A 19,267-nucleotide genomic window follows, 5' to 3' on the forward strand; every position below is an offset into this window, starting at 1 on the left:
AAAAAAAAAAAACAATTCACTCAAGTTTAAGATCTTATTTGCTTTCTTGCATGTTGTAGTGATTGAGATTGTCTCAAATTTCAATGATCATGACCTGCATTCCCCTGTTTTGCATCTAGAGGTTTATGCAACAGTTTATAAAATTTTGAGCATTATAAGTTCACAAATAAAGGATTGATATGATTATACAATTGCTCTCTTTTCCCCCTCTTTTTGTAAGAGAGAGAGCATTGCCATTCAAATTGAGTATCTTCATCCAGACTTCACTCGACCAGCTGTTCTATATTTTCCATTCTTAGGCCATGTCGAAATATATAACAATAGATGTGGGAGTAAGAATAGAAAGAGAATATTCTGAGAAACAATATCATTTTCATTGCAAGTGGTAAAAAGTATTTTTAAAAAATTCAGGAAAAAGGCATGGATTGTACGTCTGAATGGACTCAAGAATATTAAGTTCCACTTTAGTAACTAGTAGTTCTCTGGCAAGAACTAGTACTTTCATGTTAAGATATTGGTAACTCTTTGTAATTAAAAGTAGTAGCATTATTTTTTATTAAAGTCATAAGCTAATGACGAGATTAACCTTTTGTTGGAGGCTACAGTTGGTTTCGAAGCATAACCAAAGGGGAATTCATCCCCAGTTACGAAGAAACCTCTGATGTTGCCACAAGAAGGTACAACTTTTTTGGGTGTTTTATATTAGCTCGTCCCTGGAATTACTCTCTTTTTCTTTCCCCTTTGAAATGGATATGATTGAGAGCTATAGGGGCATATAAACTTGTATAGTAGAGAAGGGAATGGAATAAGAAATGTGGGGAAAAACTGTTCATCCTGTGGAAAATGGACCTTGACTAACCTTTGAAAGAGATGAATATACGCTTATACGTTTGATGTTTCAAATGGTTCAAATGGTGTTTACTTTTCCTGGTGTTTGGTCTTGGACTATTGAGCACATGTTCAATTTTGCATGAAAATAATTAGACCCTGTCAATGCTTAACACATAGAATATAAAAACAAGGCAGGAGCAGCATGGATCAAAAGGTGGAAAGCAGAGAAGGGAAAAGGTGGCTGCAGGCATTGAAGTAGATTAATCAATTAATGAAATGAAACTGAATTTAATCTTCTAAAATGGAGGTTATCTCATTGTTGCCAGAAAACTTGTTACAGTAAGGGAGGTTCAACTTAGAAGATTCTACTCCTGATAAGCCCAGAACTGGGTTTGAGAAGGGATACTATCGCTTCAGCCAGGCTACAATTCTGAAACAGTGATTTAAACCTCAGTTTTAAACTTTCCATAATTCAAAACAAAGGGGGCTGCAGGTTGAGACACGTTAATTGAACCATTCGGCTTAATGTAATTTACGTCTAGATGAAGCAAACATATTATTCATCCTTATGATCTTCTCATAAGTAACAATTTAATTAAGCAAAGCAAACAATATGTAACACCAAAAAACCCAAGATTAGTACTGCCATATACAACCAAAGTGAAAAATATATACTAAATCATTTTGATAATTTCAATTTGTAACTTGTAAGATTAATTCAAATTGGTCTGCTGGAGGTACGTATTCTACTTTGCAATCCAGGAGGTTGACCAAAGTAAAATAAAAACCTGCAATTCCTCGAGGAACAAGTCGTCGAACCGAGCTCTTCATGCGCCTTAACCATGCATACTTCATACAATCTACTCATACTTTCTCGATAAATCAGTTTTCACAATTACTTTTGTTAATAGAGAGAAAAAAAGAAAGCAGCAGAATCACAGAGGAAAATGGCTAGCCGTGTGAGCTTGGTTGGGTTATTGATTGTTGCACTGACATTGCCAGAGATTGCAAATGCAGCAGAATATCAGGTTGGAGATAGCTTTGGCTTGGCTTTTCCACCCTCCACCGACTTCTATGCTAACTGGGCTAGCAACAAAACTTTTCAGGCTGGAGACTCAGTAGGTAATTACGGATTCCACAAAATTTTCTCTGAACTTCTGAATTCTTATCCTTGTTTCTTTTCCTGAAATTTGGGTTCGATCCATAATCTCAGTATTCAACCGGAACGGGACACATACCGCGACAAGAGTGTCAAAAGAAGACTACGATGCCTGCAATACTACAGGAGGAACAATTCTAGTAACCAGCGGAGTGGATGTACGTTTGGATGTAAACGGTACCTATTACTTCATCTGCTCGGTTGGAACGCACTGTCAACAAGGCATCAAGGTAGCTTTCGTGGTCGGAGATGGAGAATTTGATGATTTGGACAGAGGCTCTGCTCCTTCTCTAACCGTTGGTGGCACTATATCTGCGATTCTCGCCACCTTAATGATCTGTTTCTTTGAGTGAATGTGAGTATATACTGGAACATGCTTGAATTCAAGTTATGAAAAGACAGATTTGAGCGTTTGTATTAAAATAAAGGCGGTGTCCATTTTACACCCACGATAATATTTGACTGTAGTACCTTGATGATCTAATATGTATAAAATGATGCAATTTCAATTCTCTATTGAAGCATAAATGAAAATCTTTAATTTGTTAACCCTATGAATTTCTTGAAATATTTGTATCTGGTGTCCAAATTGTGTTATCACTCCCAACTATCCATTATCTTACCTAAATCGATGAGTAATATTCATTAATTATTCCAAACTATTTATTTGATGAATATTCAATTAAAAATGCAAATATGACCCTGACTCAAAAATTCAATTTAATATAATATATTATAACAAATGTATTAAAAAGGTAAGTAACCAAAATCAATTTTACAAAATAAGCTCAACATTAATAACTTGCTTCTAAATTCAAACAAAATAACAATTAAATATGAAATAAAATATCAATTATGAAATCACATATATAAATTTGTTTTCAATACTTAAAGAGAAATAATATATATTACTTTGTCAAGTTATAACAAAATCATAACCTGGTCTCGTTATTTAAGGTGACATTTGCAAGAATTTATTTATTTTTTCATTCATTAAATGGGTTTTAAATTATTTTTATCCTGCTACCCACACCAACTAACTAATACGGAGAACGATTCGAGTAACGACTCAATACTAACAAGATATCTCAACCCTTGAACCCAAATTATACTCCAAACTCTATCAAGTACTAAGTTTACAATATAAAATTAATATATTTGTAACTATTTATAAATGTTTGAAACTGCATTAATTGAATTTAATTGGATCAAATACCCGATTAATTAAAATCCGTCCGAAGCCATCTCTAATCCAATTTTAGGCAAAAGTAATTTCATGTTTTTCTGTTAAAAAAAAAAGTAATTTTAAATCCGAATCTTGAAGGTCACCTGTCTTTATATTACATATTGAGGGAATAATTCTCAATACCTGGGGTTAATTTGAGCAGGGTAGCGATACAAAGCGACGGGCATGCTACGGTATTTGATAGCTTTGAGACCTTTGATCCTCCAATATTTCCAATTTATAAGCTCATTCCTTCGTGTTTGGTTTTGAAGTCTTACCAACTTTACGTTGTTGTCATTTTCTGTTTTGATTCTTTGAATATTGTCCTTTTCCTTTGTTTTAAACTATTTAGCATATTTTCAGTTTATCCTTAGTTTATTCATGTGTGTTTTAAGTCTGATAATTAAACCTAGCTAGAATTCGAGTACCAAGTATTAAATCTTGCTTATTGATAATATATTCCTAAAAATATTTCCTCTATCTAGCCACATTAAATTTTGGCAAACCAAAAAATAAAGATCTTTCCGGTAGGTATGCATATATAGATTATATACTCTTTTTCAAATGTTTGATATGTGCAGATACCAACAAACATACAACATTTTTTGGTAACCTAGATAGGTCCTAATCTTGACCCAATTGATCTCCTCCTCTTTTCCTTCCCAAATACGTTCAAAGAATCTGCCTTCCTTTTTCTAAACTATGCTGGAAGTCTTTGGGCACCGTGTCAAGCCAAACTTCTCATTTGTGACCGGCCATGAGGATTAAGGACCACACAAAAGCACAGTAGCTTACTAATTGCAGAGGTTGAAAATTTTGTAATCGCATTAACAATTCAATCACAAGTATTCAAGATCTTTATGATTCTCGACTCATATGTCAAAAATATCTCTTTATTGCAATCAAAATCTCAATCTGTATGACAATAAGACATCGACGAAAAATGAATGCCCTCTCTCACACTAATTCTATTTTACTACTATGTTTAATTAACACATGAACAAAGCTATGATAAAGGACAGGAAAGTAACGGAAAGCCCAGCAACACCTAGAGATGTTGCCGAGTTGCCTGGCGGCGGTGGGGGGGCACCTTCATCTCCTGCGGGAGGCGGGGGAGAGGTGGTGGAGGATGGTGGTGTTGCCGTTGATGGTGAGGGTGAGGGTGAGGACGAGGATGGTGGTGTTGGCGTTGACGGTGAGGGTGAGGGTGAGGGTGAGGAAGAGGATGGTGGGGTCGCTGTGGGGCTGCCGTCTGTGACATTGATGGCGAGCTTTTGACCAGCGTTGCAGTGGCCTGTGATGGCGCAAATGTAGAAGTGCTCGCCAAGAGTTCCGAGAGTGATTCTTGTTGGTCCGGTGGTGAAGTTCGAAAGCGTGTTGCTTGTGTTACACTGTTGATAAGCTTCCCTGGTAACCTCGGCCACATCATGAGCTCCGGTGGCATAGTTGAAAACTGCATAATTGAGATTAAAACCAATGTTGGAATTACATTAATTTGTTTTGATCATACTGGAGACTCCAAAGCCTATGCAAATTCAATTTATTAAAGATCTTTTACTCTTTCAGTCCTTACCTAAAATGTCTCCAACCATGAAGGTCTTGCCATTAGCCCATCTTTCGTAAGCCGAAGCACCGTCAGAAGGAACAGTCCAACCCAAATTGTCTCCAACGATGTAAGTCATTGGTGGCCTAGATGGAGCTGGGGTTGGCGCAGAGATGGGTGAAGGGGAGCTAGCTTGGGGAGCTGGAACAGGGCCAGAAGGCTGAGGAGTAGAAGCTGGTGGAGAAGTAGTGGGTTGAGGGGGTGGAGTTGAAGGCTGAGGGGCAGGAGATGAGGCTGCAGCACTAACGTTTATCGCCAATCTTTGACCAGCACTGCAGTGGCCAGGAAAGGCGCAGAGGAAATAGTGATTCCCAGTTTCATTGAGGGTAAAATTTGCAGGACCATTTGAGAGTAAAAGAAGAGGATTTGTAGAGTTGCAAGCATCGAAATTCGCCCTTGTTACCCTGGCCACGTTGTGTACTCCGCTAGCAAAATTAAAAACTGCACAAAAATTCATGATAACATGTTAAATCACTCCGATTCGTTTGAAAAAAATGGTGAACAAAAAAAAGAAACGAATATCTGCAACGTTTTCCGTTCTTTTACTTACCAAGAGTGTCACCAACTCTAAAAGCCTTGCTTGCTGCCCATGTGGTGTAAACCATGGGGCCGCCAGGAGGAACGACCCAACCTGACGCATCCCCAACAACATAAGCTGTCTGTGCCGACGAGCTCTGCAGGATAGTCGCAATGGCAATTGTTGCAAGAAATACAATGTTCAATCTTCTTCCCATTTTCTTGTGTTCTTAAAATTCTGGTCGCCCCCTTTCTCTCTTACTCTGCTTCTGCTTTCCGAGGGAGACAGAGAACTGAAGTGGCAGAGGTACTATTTTGTTTGCCTCCAATTTATTTATAGGCAAAATGCTTTGCTATTATGATGGAATGCTATTCGTTTGATGGAGGACACGTGTATCTGTTGGTCAACATCATGAAAGAACCGATTTTAATTGCAGAGTGAGAGTGGCGGTGCAATTTTGCTGAGTTTTTGGACTTTTGCCGCGTGAAATCTCTACCAAATCCGATGACTTTCTAAGGTTCAGTTGTCAAGTCTTTGTTTGATTTGCAAAGTCTATGAAAGGCTTTGAGAGCCAATTAATTACAAGTATTTAAATTCTTTTTAAAGTAAAAGAGCGTATAAAGTTAAGTTGAATGAGGGGAAAAAGAACTAACAAAGAATAGGGGTGGACAATAGATGTACTGAGGATGGTTCTGTATAATTTCCATATAAAAATTATAACAAAAATTAAGGAAGATTGAAAGATGTGAACAAGAAATATTTTTTTATGGTAAGGCTACAATATTATAAAGGTTTAAAGTCAAATATGAGGAAATTATTCAAAATTCTGTTCAAATTGGAATGTTAACGAACTTGAAATAACATTAATGATCTTATTTTCACACCCATGACTCTATGAGAGAACTTTGTTTTGTTTACAAAATGATATGGTAGTTGTGGTATGATTGTAGATATGGGGAAAGCTATGTTACCTTTCATTATGCAATCAAATTGATGATTAAGAAACGTAAAAAATAAGAACAAAAATTCTGCAAGGAAATGCTAAAGAAGATGGGTCATGAAATTTGGGAGCAAGGTCATCTCTGATCGTGCAGTTGTTACTTTCTAGAAAGGTTAAAACTTTGAAAAATCTCAAGCAACGGACTGGTCAATGTGCCTGGCTGACTATAAATAATGCTACTATAGGTTGTGGTTGTGGCACTAACACATGTGATAACATCATAATTAACGAGTTTAATTAATTTCGAGAGAAAAAATAAATACTTTCATTATCCAATAGTTGAGATAAATAGAGTCAAAAGAGACTGCGTAACTGAATTAGTATGAAATAAGAAAAGATGTTCAAGTTTGTCCATAAGCTTCCACAGAGAGTATAAATATAATATTGCGCAGAACTCAAGTTCTAGCAAATCCAAGGATTTTGTTCAAAAATTTACCTAACAGTTAAAAATGTTACTTAAATGAAAAAAAAAAATACTATATACGATCATTTTATATTTCTATTTTCCTACACACCAAATGCAAAAACTTATCATAAAAAACTGAAATAAGCAAAGATGGGGTTAAATAAAGCCCATGCTTTTACCATTGAACTTAATCACTTATAAGATTTTAATTTAATTATGTTGTAATAATTTAATATTGAAGCTTAATGAAAAAATAAGATGTTATTTGATTCGATAAATATTGAAATTTGAAGTTGGTACATATATGTTTTATACATATACAAGCAAATATTCCTTTGAAAGTAAGAAAAAGCAAAATTAAGAAAACAATGATAAACTTAAACTAAAAAGGGCTTAAGCTCTTTCTTATTTCATCGTCAAATTATAAAATTTAAGATCGCAGATATAGCTATATGTACATGATCAAGTACTTATTGCTTTAAGTTAGTCCATGTTTGAGGCACATGTTTCAAGTCTTTCTTAAGCCCATTTATTTGTTACGCCTAGTTTGTGAAGTCCAATGGGGGAAAGAAATTGGGCTTAGTGAAAATTCAAAATTAAGCTCCAGCCCATGCTATAAAAGTTAATTTTCTTTTTCTTTTAACTTATATATTAATTTTCTAAGTTAATTAGAGTTAGTGTAGGTTGATTTGGTATGGATGAGTATATATATTACTAAACATATGTTTTTGAAAAATCATGAGCCATTTTATTTTAAGGGATGTAAAAAAAATTCACTTTTTAAGATAATTATAATATAATTTTAAGTTCTTAGAAGATAAAAAAATTAAATTGACATCTTGATAAATTAATGACATATAATATTATATAAAAGTATAAAATAATGACATGGAGAAAGGCACTCAATTCCTCTCCCCAAACATCCAAACACGGAGCGAAAACCAAATAAAATGAATGTCATCTCGGAGTACAAGTATGCAATGTAGTGATAACATAGTCCTAAAGATAAACAATAAATGTAGTGACATATTTACGTGCTAATGTATGTTAAAAGAATGCCATGGCTAGGGAAAAGAGGGTAATGAAGAAGCCGCCTATGAGAGGAGACGGGGCTGAGCTAACTAGAGAAGGCGGCGGCGCAGCGGAGGGACCTTCAGAAACAGGATTTGAGCCACTGGATGGAGGCTCTGTGGAGCTAGATGGTGGATTTGAAGTGCTAGTACTGGCTGTGACATTAATGGCTAGCTTCTGACCCAAGTCGCAGTGGCGTGCGTACGTGCTAGTGAAGAAATGCTCACCGGTGGTGGTGAGGGTGATATTAGCAGGACTAGTGGTTAAAACCGTGATGGTGTTGTTAGTATCACAGGTTTCATAGGCTTCTTTGGTCACAACAGCCACGTCTTGTGTTCCATTGATGAAATTGAATACTGCAAAAAAAATTAAATTAAATTTTAAAGATAGTTTTAGATGAGTATTACTTTTTTGACATTTACTATTTAAATTTTTATTCGTTTTTTTTTTTAAGGAACAAAACTGTAAATAGCTAAAACATCGACCTAAACCTCACATTTTCATATCAATACTTTAGATTGCTAAGGCTATGGATTATGGTTATGAAAGTCCAAGTATTACCTAAAGTATCTCCCAGAAGGAAAGTCTTGTTGAAAGCCCAAGTCTCATACGCAAGGGGACCAGCAGGAGGGACAAGCCAACCCAAGTCATCACCAACGTTGTAGGTAATTGGCCCTCGTGGAGGAGCAGGAACAGGGCTAGGCCGAGGTCCAGGGGCAGAGACATTGATGGCTAACTTCTGCCCTAAGGAGCAGTGTTGGTCTATAGTACCTATGAAATAGTACTCGCGAATTGAGTCAAGGGTCAAGTTCGCCGGGCCAGTTGTTTGAAGCGAAATGGGATTAGTTGAGTTGCAGGTTTCATAGGCTTCCCTGGTGACCATGGCCACATCTTGCTCTCCAGTAGTGAAGTTGAAAACTGAAAATACAAGCAAAACTTGCTTCATAAGACCTATGTTCAGGTTAAAAAAGCTTGAAATCTCTTAAAATGAAACGCCACCTTTTTTTGTAACAAGGATTTTAAATTTTCATTTCTGATCTTCTTTCTCTTCATTCAAACAGAAAACAAAAAAAAAGAAGCAAGACTTGTTTACATACCAAGGACATCGCCAACGGTGAAAGTTTGCATGGCAGCCCAAGTCGAGTAAGCAATGGGGCCACCAGGAGGGACCAGCCAACCCAACTCGTCACCGACCACATGCGTTGTCTGTGCAGCGGTGGCTTGCAATATAGCCGATAAAGCTATGACCAAAATCGCTAAGCTGGAACTCCTAGCCATATCTTTTGTCAAGGAGTTGTTTTGGGTTTTGTACCTTCTGAGAATTGGAGATCCGAGGGATTGATTTATGTCTTTATGACTTTTTATAGAGGTCACGAAAATAGTTTAACCAATTTTTAGTACGTGATTGGTTTAAAAATTTGATCTCTACCAATTTTTCTTTCTACTCTTAATTTAGTATCACTGGTCTGCTGAATTGGATTCTAGAACCAATTGAAAATAGACGATTGCCTCTATAATGAATTCAGCAACTTGGGTGATGGGGACAGATATCGAAACCCAAACCCAAAGCACCAAAGATAAAGATTTGCAAAAATCTCGTTAGTTTTTCTTCTTCTTCTTTCTTTTCTGCGAATTTTCGATTCCCATTTCTAGAAGATTGATTTTTCTATAATTATTTTTACGTGTTTTGATAATTTTATATTTCAGTATTTCACCATGCTTAGAGTATTATTCGTTTGACCCCGTTTATGGATTAATTTTTAAGACTTGAGAGTAATTAGTCAGAAATCTTCATTTTTTTATTATATTTGTTTAATTCTTGACGGATTCAGCGGGGAAAAACATGGAAATACAATTCTTTTGAGTTATTATTGCCCTGAACATAAGTTATAGACTTTCGAGAACTTTTTTTTTTAATGTTTGTCCAATTCTATACCTAGTAGTCAAAAGTTCTGTTAAACTTTTTCCGATTAAACCAACATGCATCTTCCCGCGAGAAATATAATTGTTTATAAACATGAAGTTTCAATTCTTATTCTTTCTCATATAAGATCATGTTTTCATTATTTTTATTTGATAGTGCATGTATTTCATGATTCGAATCTTCATTTAGCAGGAGCTTGGAAGATTTAAACCTTAAATATTTTATTTATGATGTGCATTCTCCATCTATATATCTAATATGTATAGAATTGGAGAGTTTTAATAGGTATTCACTTTCAATTCACAAAAACAATAAAGTAAGATTGGAGGTTACACCTTGATCAAATATATTAGCCACGACACCTACTCCTTTTAACTTTTTCTCTCAGGTATAATAAAAACAAGAGTAAAATTATTTTTTAAAATTTTAATTGAAATTATACGAAAATTTATTAATTTTTAAAATAATATATATTAGGAAACAATTATTATTAACAGAAATTATAAAAATTAAAATATTTTTTATTAATTAAAAAATTATTATTAATTTTTTAAAAAAATAATAAAATAAGAAACACCGATCAATGCTCACTAACTCACCAAGAAAGGGAGACTCCTGAGGGGAGCATCGGTGCTAACGACCGACCCTTTGATCTATGGCGCTCCCAGTTCAACCAGGTTTGATTAGAAATGCTAAAATGAGTGGAGAGAATGGCTTAGAAGGAAAAAGGGCGCTTTATTCACGGCCTCTGGGTCTAAGTCCAATAGAACCGACCGAATAGAATGAGCACAGAGCTTTTCTAGTTACTTCTATTTTAAGGTGATGGCACAGTTTTAGTTCCCTGTCTTGGGCTGCTCGAGAATGCCCTCTTGCTGCAAGAATGGCCTGTGACAGTGAATCAGAAGAGGTTGCTGTTGAAGAATGCCACATCTCCTAGTCGGGGCTAACTAAACCTCTCCGTAGGCGTTAAAAAAGGGTGGCGGGGATGAATGAAGGCCAGTCCTTGAGCCAAAGGTCATAGTGATCCTGTCCTTTCTACCTCATATGGCAGCTTTTTTTAATTAATAAAAAATAATAAAAAATAATAAAATTATATAATAATAATAATTATAATTAAAATTATTTTTTTATCTTTATCACATAAGTAAATTAATAAAAATATTAATAATTAATTAAAACTAGACTTATGTATCATTAAAAAATATTTTTTGAGGTGAAATATTTATTTTAAAAATTAATAAATTTTCATATAATTTTAATTAAAATTTTAAAAAATAAAAATATTTTACTTTGAAAACAAATAGTGTAATTTCAAGTAACTACTATTGTTTTATTTTTCTCTCCGTTTCCTTTTATTTTCAACTCTTTATTCACATAGAGCAGAGGCTAAGGGAGGGAGAGCCAATAGGGACCCTGCCCCTCGAAAATGTCAAAAATTTATAATCTTGTCTTTTTTTTTTATTTTAAAATGTTATAATTTTATCCTTATTTTTTAAAAAATTTTGTAATTTTGTTCCTTCAAATATTAAATATTTTGTTTTACCTTTTCAAATCTGAAATTTTGATTCGGCTAGCTAATTAACATGCATGATGGTGCAGTATGCTATTGTTTATTGTTCATTGTTGATAATTAAGGCTTAAATCGAAGCTCAAGGCTGAAGTTCAAGTGGCTTAGTAGATGTGCTTTAGTGGTTCAAAACTTAATTTCAGGCGGCATGATAGACAAATAGTCACAAGATTTGAGTCCGGCAAATAATTGTCAAGGCACTAGATTTGTTCCAGTGACAATCAGTTTTTCACCATTGTATATTCAGTAATGGTGTTGCAAATGCAATCTATCTGTCTAGGTAGGCCTCTCTTCATATCTCATATTGGTTCCTCAAGATTGCCCTGAATACTTGCTCTCTGCTACATACATACCTTTTAAGCAAGCATAACCCACATTGGCTATATTAATGTCCCATACTATAGCAATTTTATCTTTTGATCTCCTTGTTAATTATATACTAATTTAAATTACTATGTGGATGATTTGTCATTTAATTAAATCAATTTGTATTATATTTTTTATATTTTTTAAATAAAAAAATCATGTATCAACTATTAACTCAAATATATAAATACAAATTAGTCTGTGTTGTAAAGTTTTGTAAATTGTATAAAATTACAAATGAAATTTAAACTAGGAAGACACGTCGATGACGACGACATCGACAAAGTCATAGCCTTACTAAGTGGACCATGGACATCCATTTTCGGCTTTGAAATTAATATAAATTTGTTTTGCCCGACTAGTTGTCAGCGAAGATGGGCTATTTTATATAGTTTCCCCATTAAAGATATGAACAGAAGTACTAGTTGCATCCGACTTATACTCGGATTTATTCGGGCCAGAGAAAAGAAAGAGGATTGATAGTAATCATCCTAGTTTACAACATGCTGAAATGAGATGCCTTTAAAATTCCTTCAGCTGTCAAGTTAACGGTGGTTGTTAAAAATATTTGAACTAATTTCTTCCACACTTTTAACGAAAGCTCCTATATATCTTCGCAGAAAAATTAACTGTAGCAGTTTTATTGCTTCCCCATGGAATGCATTAACCACGAAAATGGATAAGCTTCATATGAAATAGAGGTTTCCAGGATGATAGCTTTTACAAGTCAACGTGGGAGAGTCTTTGCGAATGCAACTGTTAAGTTCACATGCAATGGCGGGGTAGGTAAGAAAGAGTTTTTGAAGTAGTAACAGTGTCAATCTGCAGTGTCACTGGCTGAGTGAAATGCTTAAAGTCCATGAAGAAGTTTAATATCTTAGGTGAAATGTAATCACTATTCCACCGACATAGGCAGAGTCAATGAGAGTAAAGGGACAAAACTAAAATCATATCCCAATAATTTGTTCAGGATCTACTGAATGTATGCTTAACAGATGTCAATTAAGCTTATTAACTTCTGTACTAGCTACTTCAACTGTAACAGCCTCTAACCCCTTTTTTATTTAATCAGATTATTAGGTTGTCTGTGCTTATCTAAATAGTGAAGTTTGGTAGAAAAAATTTGTTTAGAAGCTGAACTAAAATTGAAAAGCTCTCTAATATTTTCCTCGGTGCTCTTTAGGGATATCATATGATTTTAGATATGAACATACCTGACAAGCAATGGCAAAGAATGGTATGTTCAGGTTTAAAGCAGAAATGAATTGAAATGGTGGAGGTGTAGAGTAGCCAGACTGGACGGTAGAATTTGAAGACAGAGGAACATATTTTCCTCAGTCAATTACATCTTTTTCAACCCTGCAATTTAAAGAACATTTGGAGTTTTGGACACCCTTTACGCAGTCTAGTTCAATAGTATAGCGAAAGCTCGCCTGCTAAAACCAAAGAAAATTTTTTTGGCAGGTCCCCATCCCTCACAGCAGCAGCTGGACCTGGATAAAATAATTAAAGCTTAGGGGTTAGACAGGCCTTTCATACACCATCAAATTGGGGATGGAAGGAATGCTTTCCCACCGTGAGAGAAGTGTCATCAAAATGGGTCACTTCTCTCTACGTTCGACAAACGAAATTTATTGGATCAAGGCCTTAATGAAAATGCAAAAAGCAGCAGATGTAATCTAAGATGGGAGTCTGCCATTTGCCACTAGCAAGATCAACTGATTTTGTAACTATTAATAGCAAAGTAGTTTCCATAGCTTCAAAAATATGGAAAATTAAGCACCTTCGAAACTTGGACGTCAACAACCTAAAGTGGGTAGGCACAGGCTCATTTGATTTGAGCTTCATGTGTCTCAACAGTCTAGTGATAGAGATGGCAATTAGGCGAGTGGAGTCATTTTGGATCGAAAGAATTTTGAATCATTTCGGATTCAAATAATTTTATATTAATTTTTTAATTCAATTTAGATTTAGATCATGCTAAACATTTTCAACAATAATAAATGTGAGATATAATTTCACATTGAAAAAAAGAAAAGATACAAAAATCCTTTAAATGAAAAGTAGAATAAATTCATAATAGTTGAACTAAGGTGCCTTAAAATGCATGACGGACCATGAATAGGCTTTTCAATCTTTGATTGATTTAGAAATTAATTAAATTAATAATATTTAATTAATATATTATAAAGGTATTTGACATTTGTATATACAAATAATTAAATAATAAAATTATATTTAAAAATAATAATTATTTAATTATCAACAAAAATATTTGTACAATCAATAATTATGATTGTTGAATTTTATTGTATCTTTGAGGTTTCTTAAGATCTTAAAATCAAAGACATTGATTCACATCTTGAAACCTTTTTCATTTTTTTCTAGTTCTATACTCTAACAGATCAAACATGTTTGATTTGATTTTTTCTAATCAAATCAAACTACATGGATTTTGGATTTTAACGAATCAGTCAAAATTTTCGATTCAAATTAACTTTGTCTTCTCTACTCAACATTATGTTATAGCTAGGATGGCTAATCTGGACAAGCTCCACACCTTAAGCAGGTTACAGAGTTGCATCTCTATGCCTAGCAGTACATGCAATTTTTAATTCAAGAAGATTAGATTTAGAGTTTAGACCAGGGATCATATTAGAGAAAGAGAGAATATTCTTAATGAATGATTAAATTTTTATTAAATTCATATTATATCTTGATATCTAAAATTTATATTATATATGATTAGAAGAAACATATATAGAGATTGTAATTTTCATAAAACTGATAAGAAAATAAAATTTTGAAAACAAAGCCAATAAGTTAAATGTAACGTTTTAATTTTTTAAAAGTTTTGGTCTATTACTAATAAAATCATCAATCAGTAATAATTTTTTTTTCAATCAGCAATACTATATTCATTGAAACTTCTATTCTATATAATTGATAATAAAATTAGTAAATAGATAATAAGTAATAATAAATATGTAATTTTATCATAGGAAACTTATGACGCATAATTACATTTATAAGTAATTTGGATTGATTTTTTAATATGAGACTTGTAATTCTTTTTGTTATTTATAAGTGACTTGTCATTAATTATGGAACTAAATGTATTTTTATAATTTAAAAATTACTTATAAATACATAAAAAACTTGATTGATTATTACATTGACGCAATGATTTTTAATGTTGTAATTCTTTGGTAAGCAAAATAATAATCTACACAAGTAATTGAGCTTGAATATCTAAAATAATATTGTAATTTCTTCTTATTTCTTAATTGCTTTGTATCTTTTTTTCAGAATGCACCTATAAATTAATATTCCTAATTAGTGGTTAGAAAATTAAGTTTCAAACTTTATATATTTTAAATAATAGATTGTGTGTGTTTATGAATTATAAAATTTTGACTCATATTCTAAATACATAACTAACTGAGTATTTATTGGTTGCTAAAAGGATACATGTCAAAACTCATGTGAGTTGTCTCCTTTTTTATTTTCTTGATCTCAAAATTTATTAATTAAATTTTAATTGGTTATTGGTATATTGTTTTTATAAGAGAAATTTATTTATTTAATTTTAGTGTTTTCCATGAAAATAAATCTTTGTTTTACTTACATAGGCTAATTAATTAGAAATGGATCAAATTATGATCCACAAACTCATTATTTTCATTTTTATTATAATTATAATACGTATTAAATCATCCACCTAGAATGCAAGCTCAAAAAACTAATTTATCTAAAAATGTGGGGTGGACTTGACGGTTTGAATGGCCCTTCAGGCCCATACACTTCTTTATTTGTAAATTGATCCCTAGGCCTAAAACAGCTAGAATGACGTTCTGTTGACATCATTGTGACGAGTGGCTGTTTGCTCTAATTTCTCCTTTAAACGGAGGGAAGGACATCCTGCGGACGTTACCTAAGAATCCGCGTTTTCAACTCAAAATATGTACAGTATTTCAGTACCTTTTTATCGTCTGAAGGTAAAAGAAAAAAGAGTAAATTAACACAACCGCGTACATAATGCCTTAGAATTTTGACAAAGTATTCTTTTACTTTGTGCATAAGGAATCTTCTAGTTGAAAAAAACAAATACAAAAGGCTAGATACATGATTAGAAAGACTTTGCATTATCGATCTTCTACTGTAATTAGTCTGTTGCTGGCCTTTTTATACCTCACTTTTCACAGTATGTTTTGAGTTAACTACTATCCACTGTTTTTGCTGGAAACTCACTCACTTTAGCCACCTTCACCTGATTTCTCTCTTTGGTTATGTAGCTCTCATTGGGTAGGATTTTGGTAGCATAAAGAACAACAACTAAACTAGCAAAGCAACTTTAAGTTTGAGTTTTTGCCTGCTCCCCATTTCGATGAAGCCTACACCAGTACTGTTATCATTAATCAATTAACCTGGCATGCTGGAAGTGGACTCTGTAATTTCTCTACCACCTTTAAATTATTTTTTTGTTAAAGAATAGACATTGCCTTGTGATTCTCATATCCTGTCGGACAACTTTTGTAAAGCTATTTTGCCACTGATAAAATATAAATCAAAAGAAGCTTGAAAGCACCTTCCCCAGGACGGCCATTTCAGCCTAAGGGCATAACAGGGAACTCCACCATGTCAACGGCAAAGCAAGACTAAGAATGTAAATATCGGATAAGAAATATTTGGTACTTGTACAGGGATGAAGAAGCCAAGTTTGCTTTTGCCATTGCTAAGTCAAATACCTAATTGCTATTCATTCATCATGGTTCAAGTTAGCATCCTATTCCACATATGCCGTGCACCCTTAATTAAGGTGTTGAAAACAGTGGAGAACTCTAGGCAATTACCTCCTGCAACTTCTAGCCAAGTCATTTATACGGAGTGGATGACATAGCTTAAGGTTAAAAGTCTAGATCGGCGTGCCAAAGGGCTTCAGTTCAAAGTAGCATAAAATTGGAAAATTTATGCAATCAAGATAAGGTTAGGTTATTAGCTGGTGGCCATCTCCATTTGTTCAATTAGGCCATGTGTGTCATTGGTCAATATATAACTGAAAAGAAAATTATTAATATCTTAATGATAATGTAGATTTTGGAAAAGCTGGGTATGTCACTTGTCACCCAAACACCTCAACCATCCTATTTTTGTCTTTTATCTTTTGTTGACACCAAAACAAGATCATACTCTTTATTTGCAAACTAAAGTAAAACAATAGCGAAATCCAGTAGTTGTAGAACAACAATAACAGATAATAAGACACTATAGTTCTGAACAAGGCCCTGATTAGATCAATCTATAAAAATGAATCAAGTTTTATTCAAGCACAGAATATCACTCCATGAGATCAATATCTATATAATAAAATGAATGAAGTCTCTCTGGAATACACTACAAAGTCTGACATGACATATATAATATCACATAGAAATAGGCAAAGGTGGTTAACAGATTTAGCATAAGAAAACTAGAGCAATGGACATCAAGACAAGAGAGAGGGCGGCACCAAGGGATGAAGCTGAGCTGGGAGGACTGGTAGTGCCGGAGGGGGTGGTGGGGCTTGATCCAGGTGTGGGAGCAGTGGTGCTACTGTGGACTTCGACCTTGAGCTTTTGGCCCCTAGAACAGTGATTAGCGATGGTGCAGATGAAGTAGTGATCACCAGTCGTGTTAAGTCTAATTCTTGCCGGTCCGGTAGTCTCAGTGAAGTTGGGATTGGTAGTGGTGCAGGCGTCGTAAGCAGTTTCTGTCACCCCGGCAACATCATGTTGCCCTGTAGTAAAATTGAACACTGCAAAAAATAGAACAGTCAACTCGTCACAAAAACTTAAGCATATAAACTCCGGAACCTCTCTGACCAGGCATAATTCTCCGGAGAAACCAAAACAGAAGCATCTATGTAGCCGATCAAGTTCCTATTTCAATTTAAAGGCTTAATTAAGGTGGCTTTTGAGCTGAGAAACTCACCTAGAGTATCACCAACCACGAAGTTTATGTTGTCAGTCCAGTTATCATAGAAATCAGTGTTAGATGGGACACCCCAACCCGAGGAGTTTCCTACCGTGTAATTTGCAGCATACGTGCTCTGCAACACGACTGCAGCCAAAACTACAAAAAGTGCTGCGATGCTGATTTTCCTAGCCATTTTTCTTTCTGTATTTGATGTGTTCTCTGGTTACAGTCGCCCCTAGATCTCTGTCTCTCTCTGGTTCTGTAGTGTGTGCTGTTTATATCCTTCTCTTCCTTCTGTAAGAGTATATATAGTGGAGAGTGAAAACTTTCTCCGAAGTTGTTGAAGAAGCTTTGAGTGAATTAATTAGGAGCCATGTGTGAAGAATCGCTACATTGTTTAGTGATTTACCGTTGTGGGGGCAGTTGTTGAATGCCATCCACATCCACAAACCTAGTCAATGCAGCGAAGTGGTCCATATTCACATGCTTGACCACTACAATTTTTTTTTAAGAAAAAGAAAAGGATCTGCTAGATCGTGGAAACATCGCCACCGTCCTTTGATGTTTGAACTTTCAACCCTGGAAGCGAATTGGATGAAGTTGAACAATATGTTGACTATTTCCTACACAATTGGTTTACAGCACTCCGACATGGATTTAAAGATAGAAATCATGAATTTACAATTGGCCAAAACCAAGTCTATCAATGGATTGGATTCCTCGTTTCTTTCAAAGTAACATTTTCTTAGGGGTTAAAAGAAGAAATTTGAGTTTCATCAGTTTCCTAAACCTTTAAAGCCGATCAACAAAGCCTTATGAGGTTCTAATTCAATCTTATCAGTAGTTTTCCCCATCTTCTCATTTCCAGCAACCTTAAAGTGCCGCAAATGCTTGGCTCCATGGATTGGTTGGAGCTCCAATATTCCTTGAAGAAACAGAAATCAAAGTATCGACTCCATTGCACTGCCGAGAATATGTCAATGGGGCCTCAAGGACATTTGTCCTTTTGATTTTGATTTTAAAGACATACGTTTTCAAGCTGCCCTCTGCTTTACGATTTTCATTTCCAATTGCTTCTCTTGTTTTCCATTTTTTATTTTTAAATCATTCAACTAAAAAAAATTACTAATTAATATTAGTAGTCCATGGAATGACGAATTTCGTTATATTTTATATTAAGAGACGTTGCTTATTTAAACAGAACAGAGATTTCTCCGAAGACAAATCCTCCTAAATGACTTTAAAATGTGGGAAAAGAAAAGAAAAGTAAAAAAAAAAAAAAACCCCTTAGGCTCTTATCAATTGCTTATTATGCACTCAATCATGTTGATGAAATGAGACCCAAATTTTCAGGACAATTATTTTAGAGATTGCCAGGTATTCTTTGATATTGAATTTAATAACAATTGAGTATGCTGAATTTGGACGCTGTCAAATTCCTTTGAACCGGAGGCGGTCGGCCATGCAATTTAGAATTGTTGATCTAATTAGACTCTTACTACTATTTCAAGGGCTTCCCGCTCTTTTCATCATAATTGCAATATTTTAATTTATTGAAAGGGAGATCAACTATCGAACTAATTTTAGAAAATCTTCCACTTCCCTTCTGAAATAAAGTAAAAAAAAAAGTTAGGATCTGCTTT

At 34.3% G+C, this 19,267-nt stretch overlaps 4 protein-coding genes across 4 annotated transcripts; 1 reads left to right on the forward strand and 3 right to left on the reverse strand.

Annotated features, from left to right (window-relative positions):
* The first annotated feature begins 1,778 nt into the window (after window positions 1–1,778).
* On the forward strand, window positions 1,779–2,343 carry LOC110410365 (mavicyanin-like). The gene is made up of 2 exons (XM_021420016.1): window positions 1,779–1,953; window positions 2,045–2,343. The coding sequence occupies exons 1-2, from the start codon at window positions 1,779–1,781 to the stop codon at window positions 2,341–2,343; spliced, it is 474 nt and encodes a 157-aa protein (XP_021275691.1).
* Window positions 2,344–4,092: 1,749 nt separating this feature from the next.
* LOC110411059 (blue copper protein-like) lies at window positions 4,093–5,652 on the reverse strand. Its single transcript, XM_021421068.1, has 3 exons — window positions 5,369–5,652; window positions 4,789–5,259; window positions 4,093–4,668 (listed from the first exon to the last, which is right to left on the reverse strand). The coding sequence occupies exons 1-3, from the start codon at window positions 5,550–5,552 to the stop codon at window positions 4,205–4,207; spliced, it is 1,119 nt and encodes a 372-aa protein (XP_021276743.1). The 5' UTR covers window positions 5,553–5,652; the 3' UTR covers window positions 4,093–4,204.
* A 1,932-nt stretch (window positions 5,653–7,584) lies between these two features.
* LOC110411371 (blue copper protein-like) lies at window positions 7,585–9,199 on the reverse strand. Its single transcript, XM_021421501.2, has 3 exons — window positions 8,910–9,199; window positions 8,374–8,730; window positions 7,585–8,168 (listed from the first exon to the last, which is right to left on the reverse strand). The coding sequence occupies exons 1-3, from the start codon at window positions 9,088–9,090 to the stop codon at window positions 7,789–7,791; spliced, it is 918 nt and encodes a 305-aa protein (XP_021277176.1). The 5' UTR covers window positions 9,091–9,199; the 3' UTR covers window positions 7,585–7,788.
* Window positions 9,200–16,958: 7,759 nt separating this feature from the next.
* LOC110411033 (umecyanin-like) lies at window positions 16,959–17,979 on the reverse strand. The gene is made up of 2 exons (XM_021421025.2): window positions 17,640–17,979; window positions 16,959–17,463 (listed from the first exon to the last, which is right to left on the reverse strand). The coding sequence occupies exons 1-2, from the start codon at window positions 17,815–17,817 to the stop codon at window positions 17,126–17,128; spliced, it is 516 nt and encodes a 171-aa protein (XP_021276700.1). The 5' UTR covers window positions 17,818–17,979; the 3' UTR covers window positions 16,959–17,125.
* Between the last annotated feature and the right edge of the window lie 1,288 nt (window positions 17,980–19,267).

Source organism: Theobroma umbraticum, unplaced genomic scaffold (genome assembly GCF_002168275.2).
Source record: "Theobroma umbraticum cultivar Fairchild unplaced genomic scaffold, ASM216827v3 scaffold_56.0, whole genome shotgun sequence".
Classification (NCBI taxonomy): Eukaryota; Viridiplantae; Streptophyta; class Magnoliopsida; order Malvales; family Malvaceae; genus Theobroma; species Theobroma umbraticum.

Bases quoted from the DNA above. Each gene is read 5' to 3' on its own strand.
- LOC110411371 (XM_021421501.2), bottom strand. From the start codon at position 9,090: ATGGCTAGGAGTTCCAGCTTAGCGATTTTGGTCATAGCTTTATCGGCT. The intron at 8,731-8,909 runs GTATGTAAACAA...TTGTATTTTCAG, and splicing joins CACCGTTGGCGATGTCCTTG to TTTTCAACTTCACTACTGGA. The intron at 8,169-8,373 runs GTAATACTTGGA...TTTTTTTTGCAG, and splicing joins CCTTCTGGGAGATACTTTAG to TATTCAATTTCATCAATGGA.
- LOC110411033 (XM_021421025.2), bottom strand. From the start codon at position 17,817: ATGGCTAGGAAAATCAGCATCGCAGCACTTTTTGTAGTTTTGGCTGCA. The intron at 17,464-17,639 runs GTGAGTTTCTCA...TATTTTTTGCAG, and splicing joins CGTGGTTGGTGATACTCTAG to TGTTCAATTTTACTACAGGG.
- LOC110411059 (XM_021421068.1), bottom strand. From the start codon at position 5,552: ATGGGAAGAAGATTGAACATTGTATTTCTTGCAACAATTGCCATTGCG. The intron at 5,260-5,368 runs GTAAGTAAAAGA...ATTTTTGTGCAG, and splicing joins TAGAGTTGGTGACACTCTTG to TTTTTAATTTTGCTAGCGGA. The intron at 4,669-4,788 runs GTAAGGACTGAA...TCAATTATGCAG, and splicing joins CATGGTTGGAGACATTTTAG to TTTTCAACTATGCCACCGGA.
- LOC110410365 (XM_021420016.1), top strand. From the start codon at position 1,779: ATGGCTAGCCGTGTGAGCTTGGTTGGGTTATTGATTGTTGCACTGACA. The intron at 1,954-2,044 runs GTAATTACGGAT...CCATAATCTCAG, and splicing joins TCAGGCTGGAGACTCAGTAG to TATTCAACCGGAACGGGACA.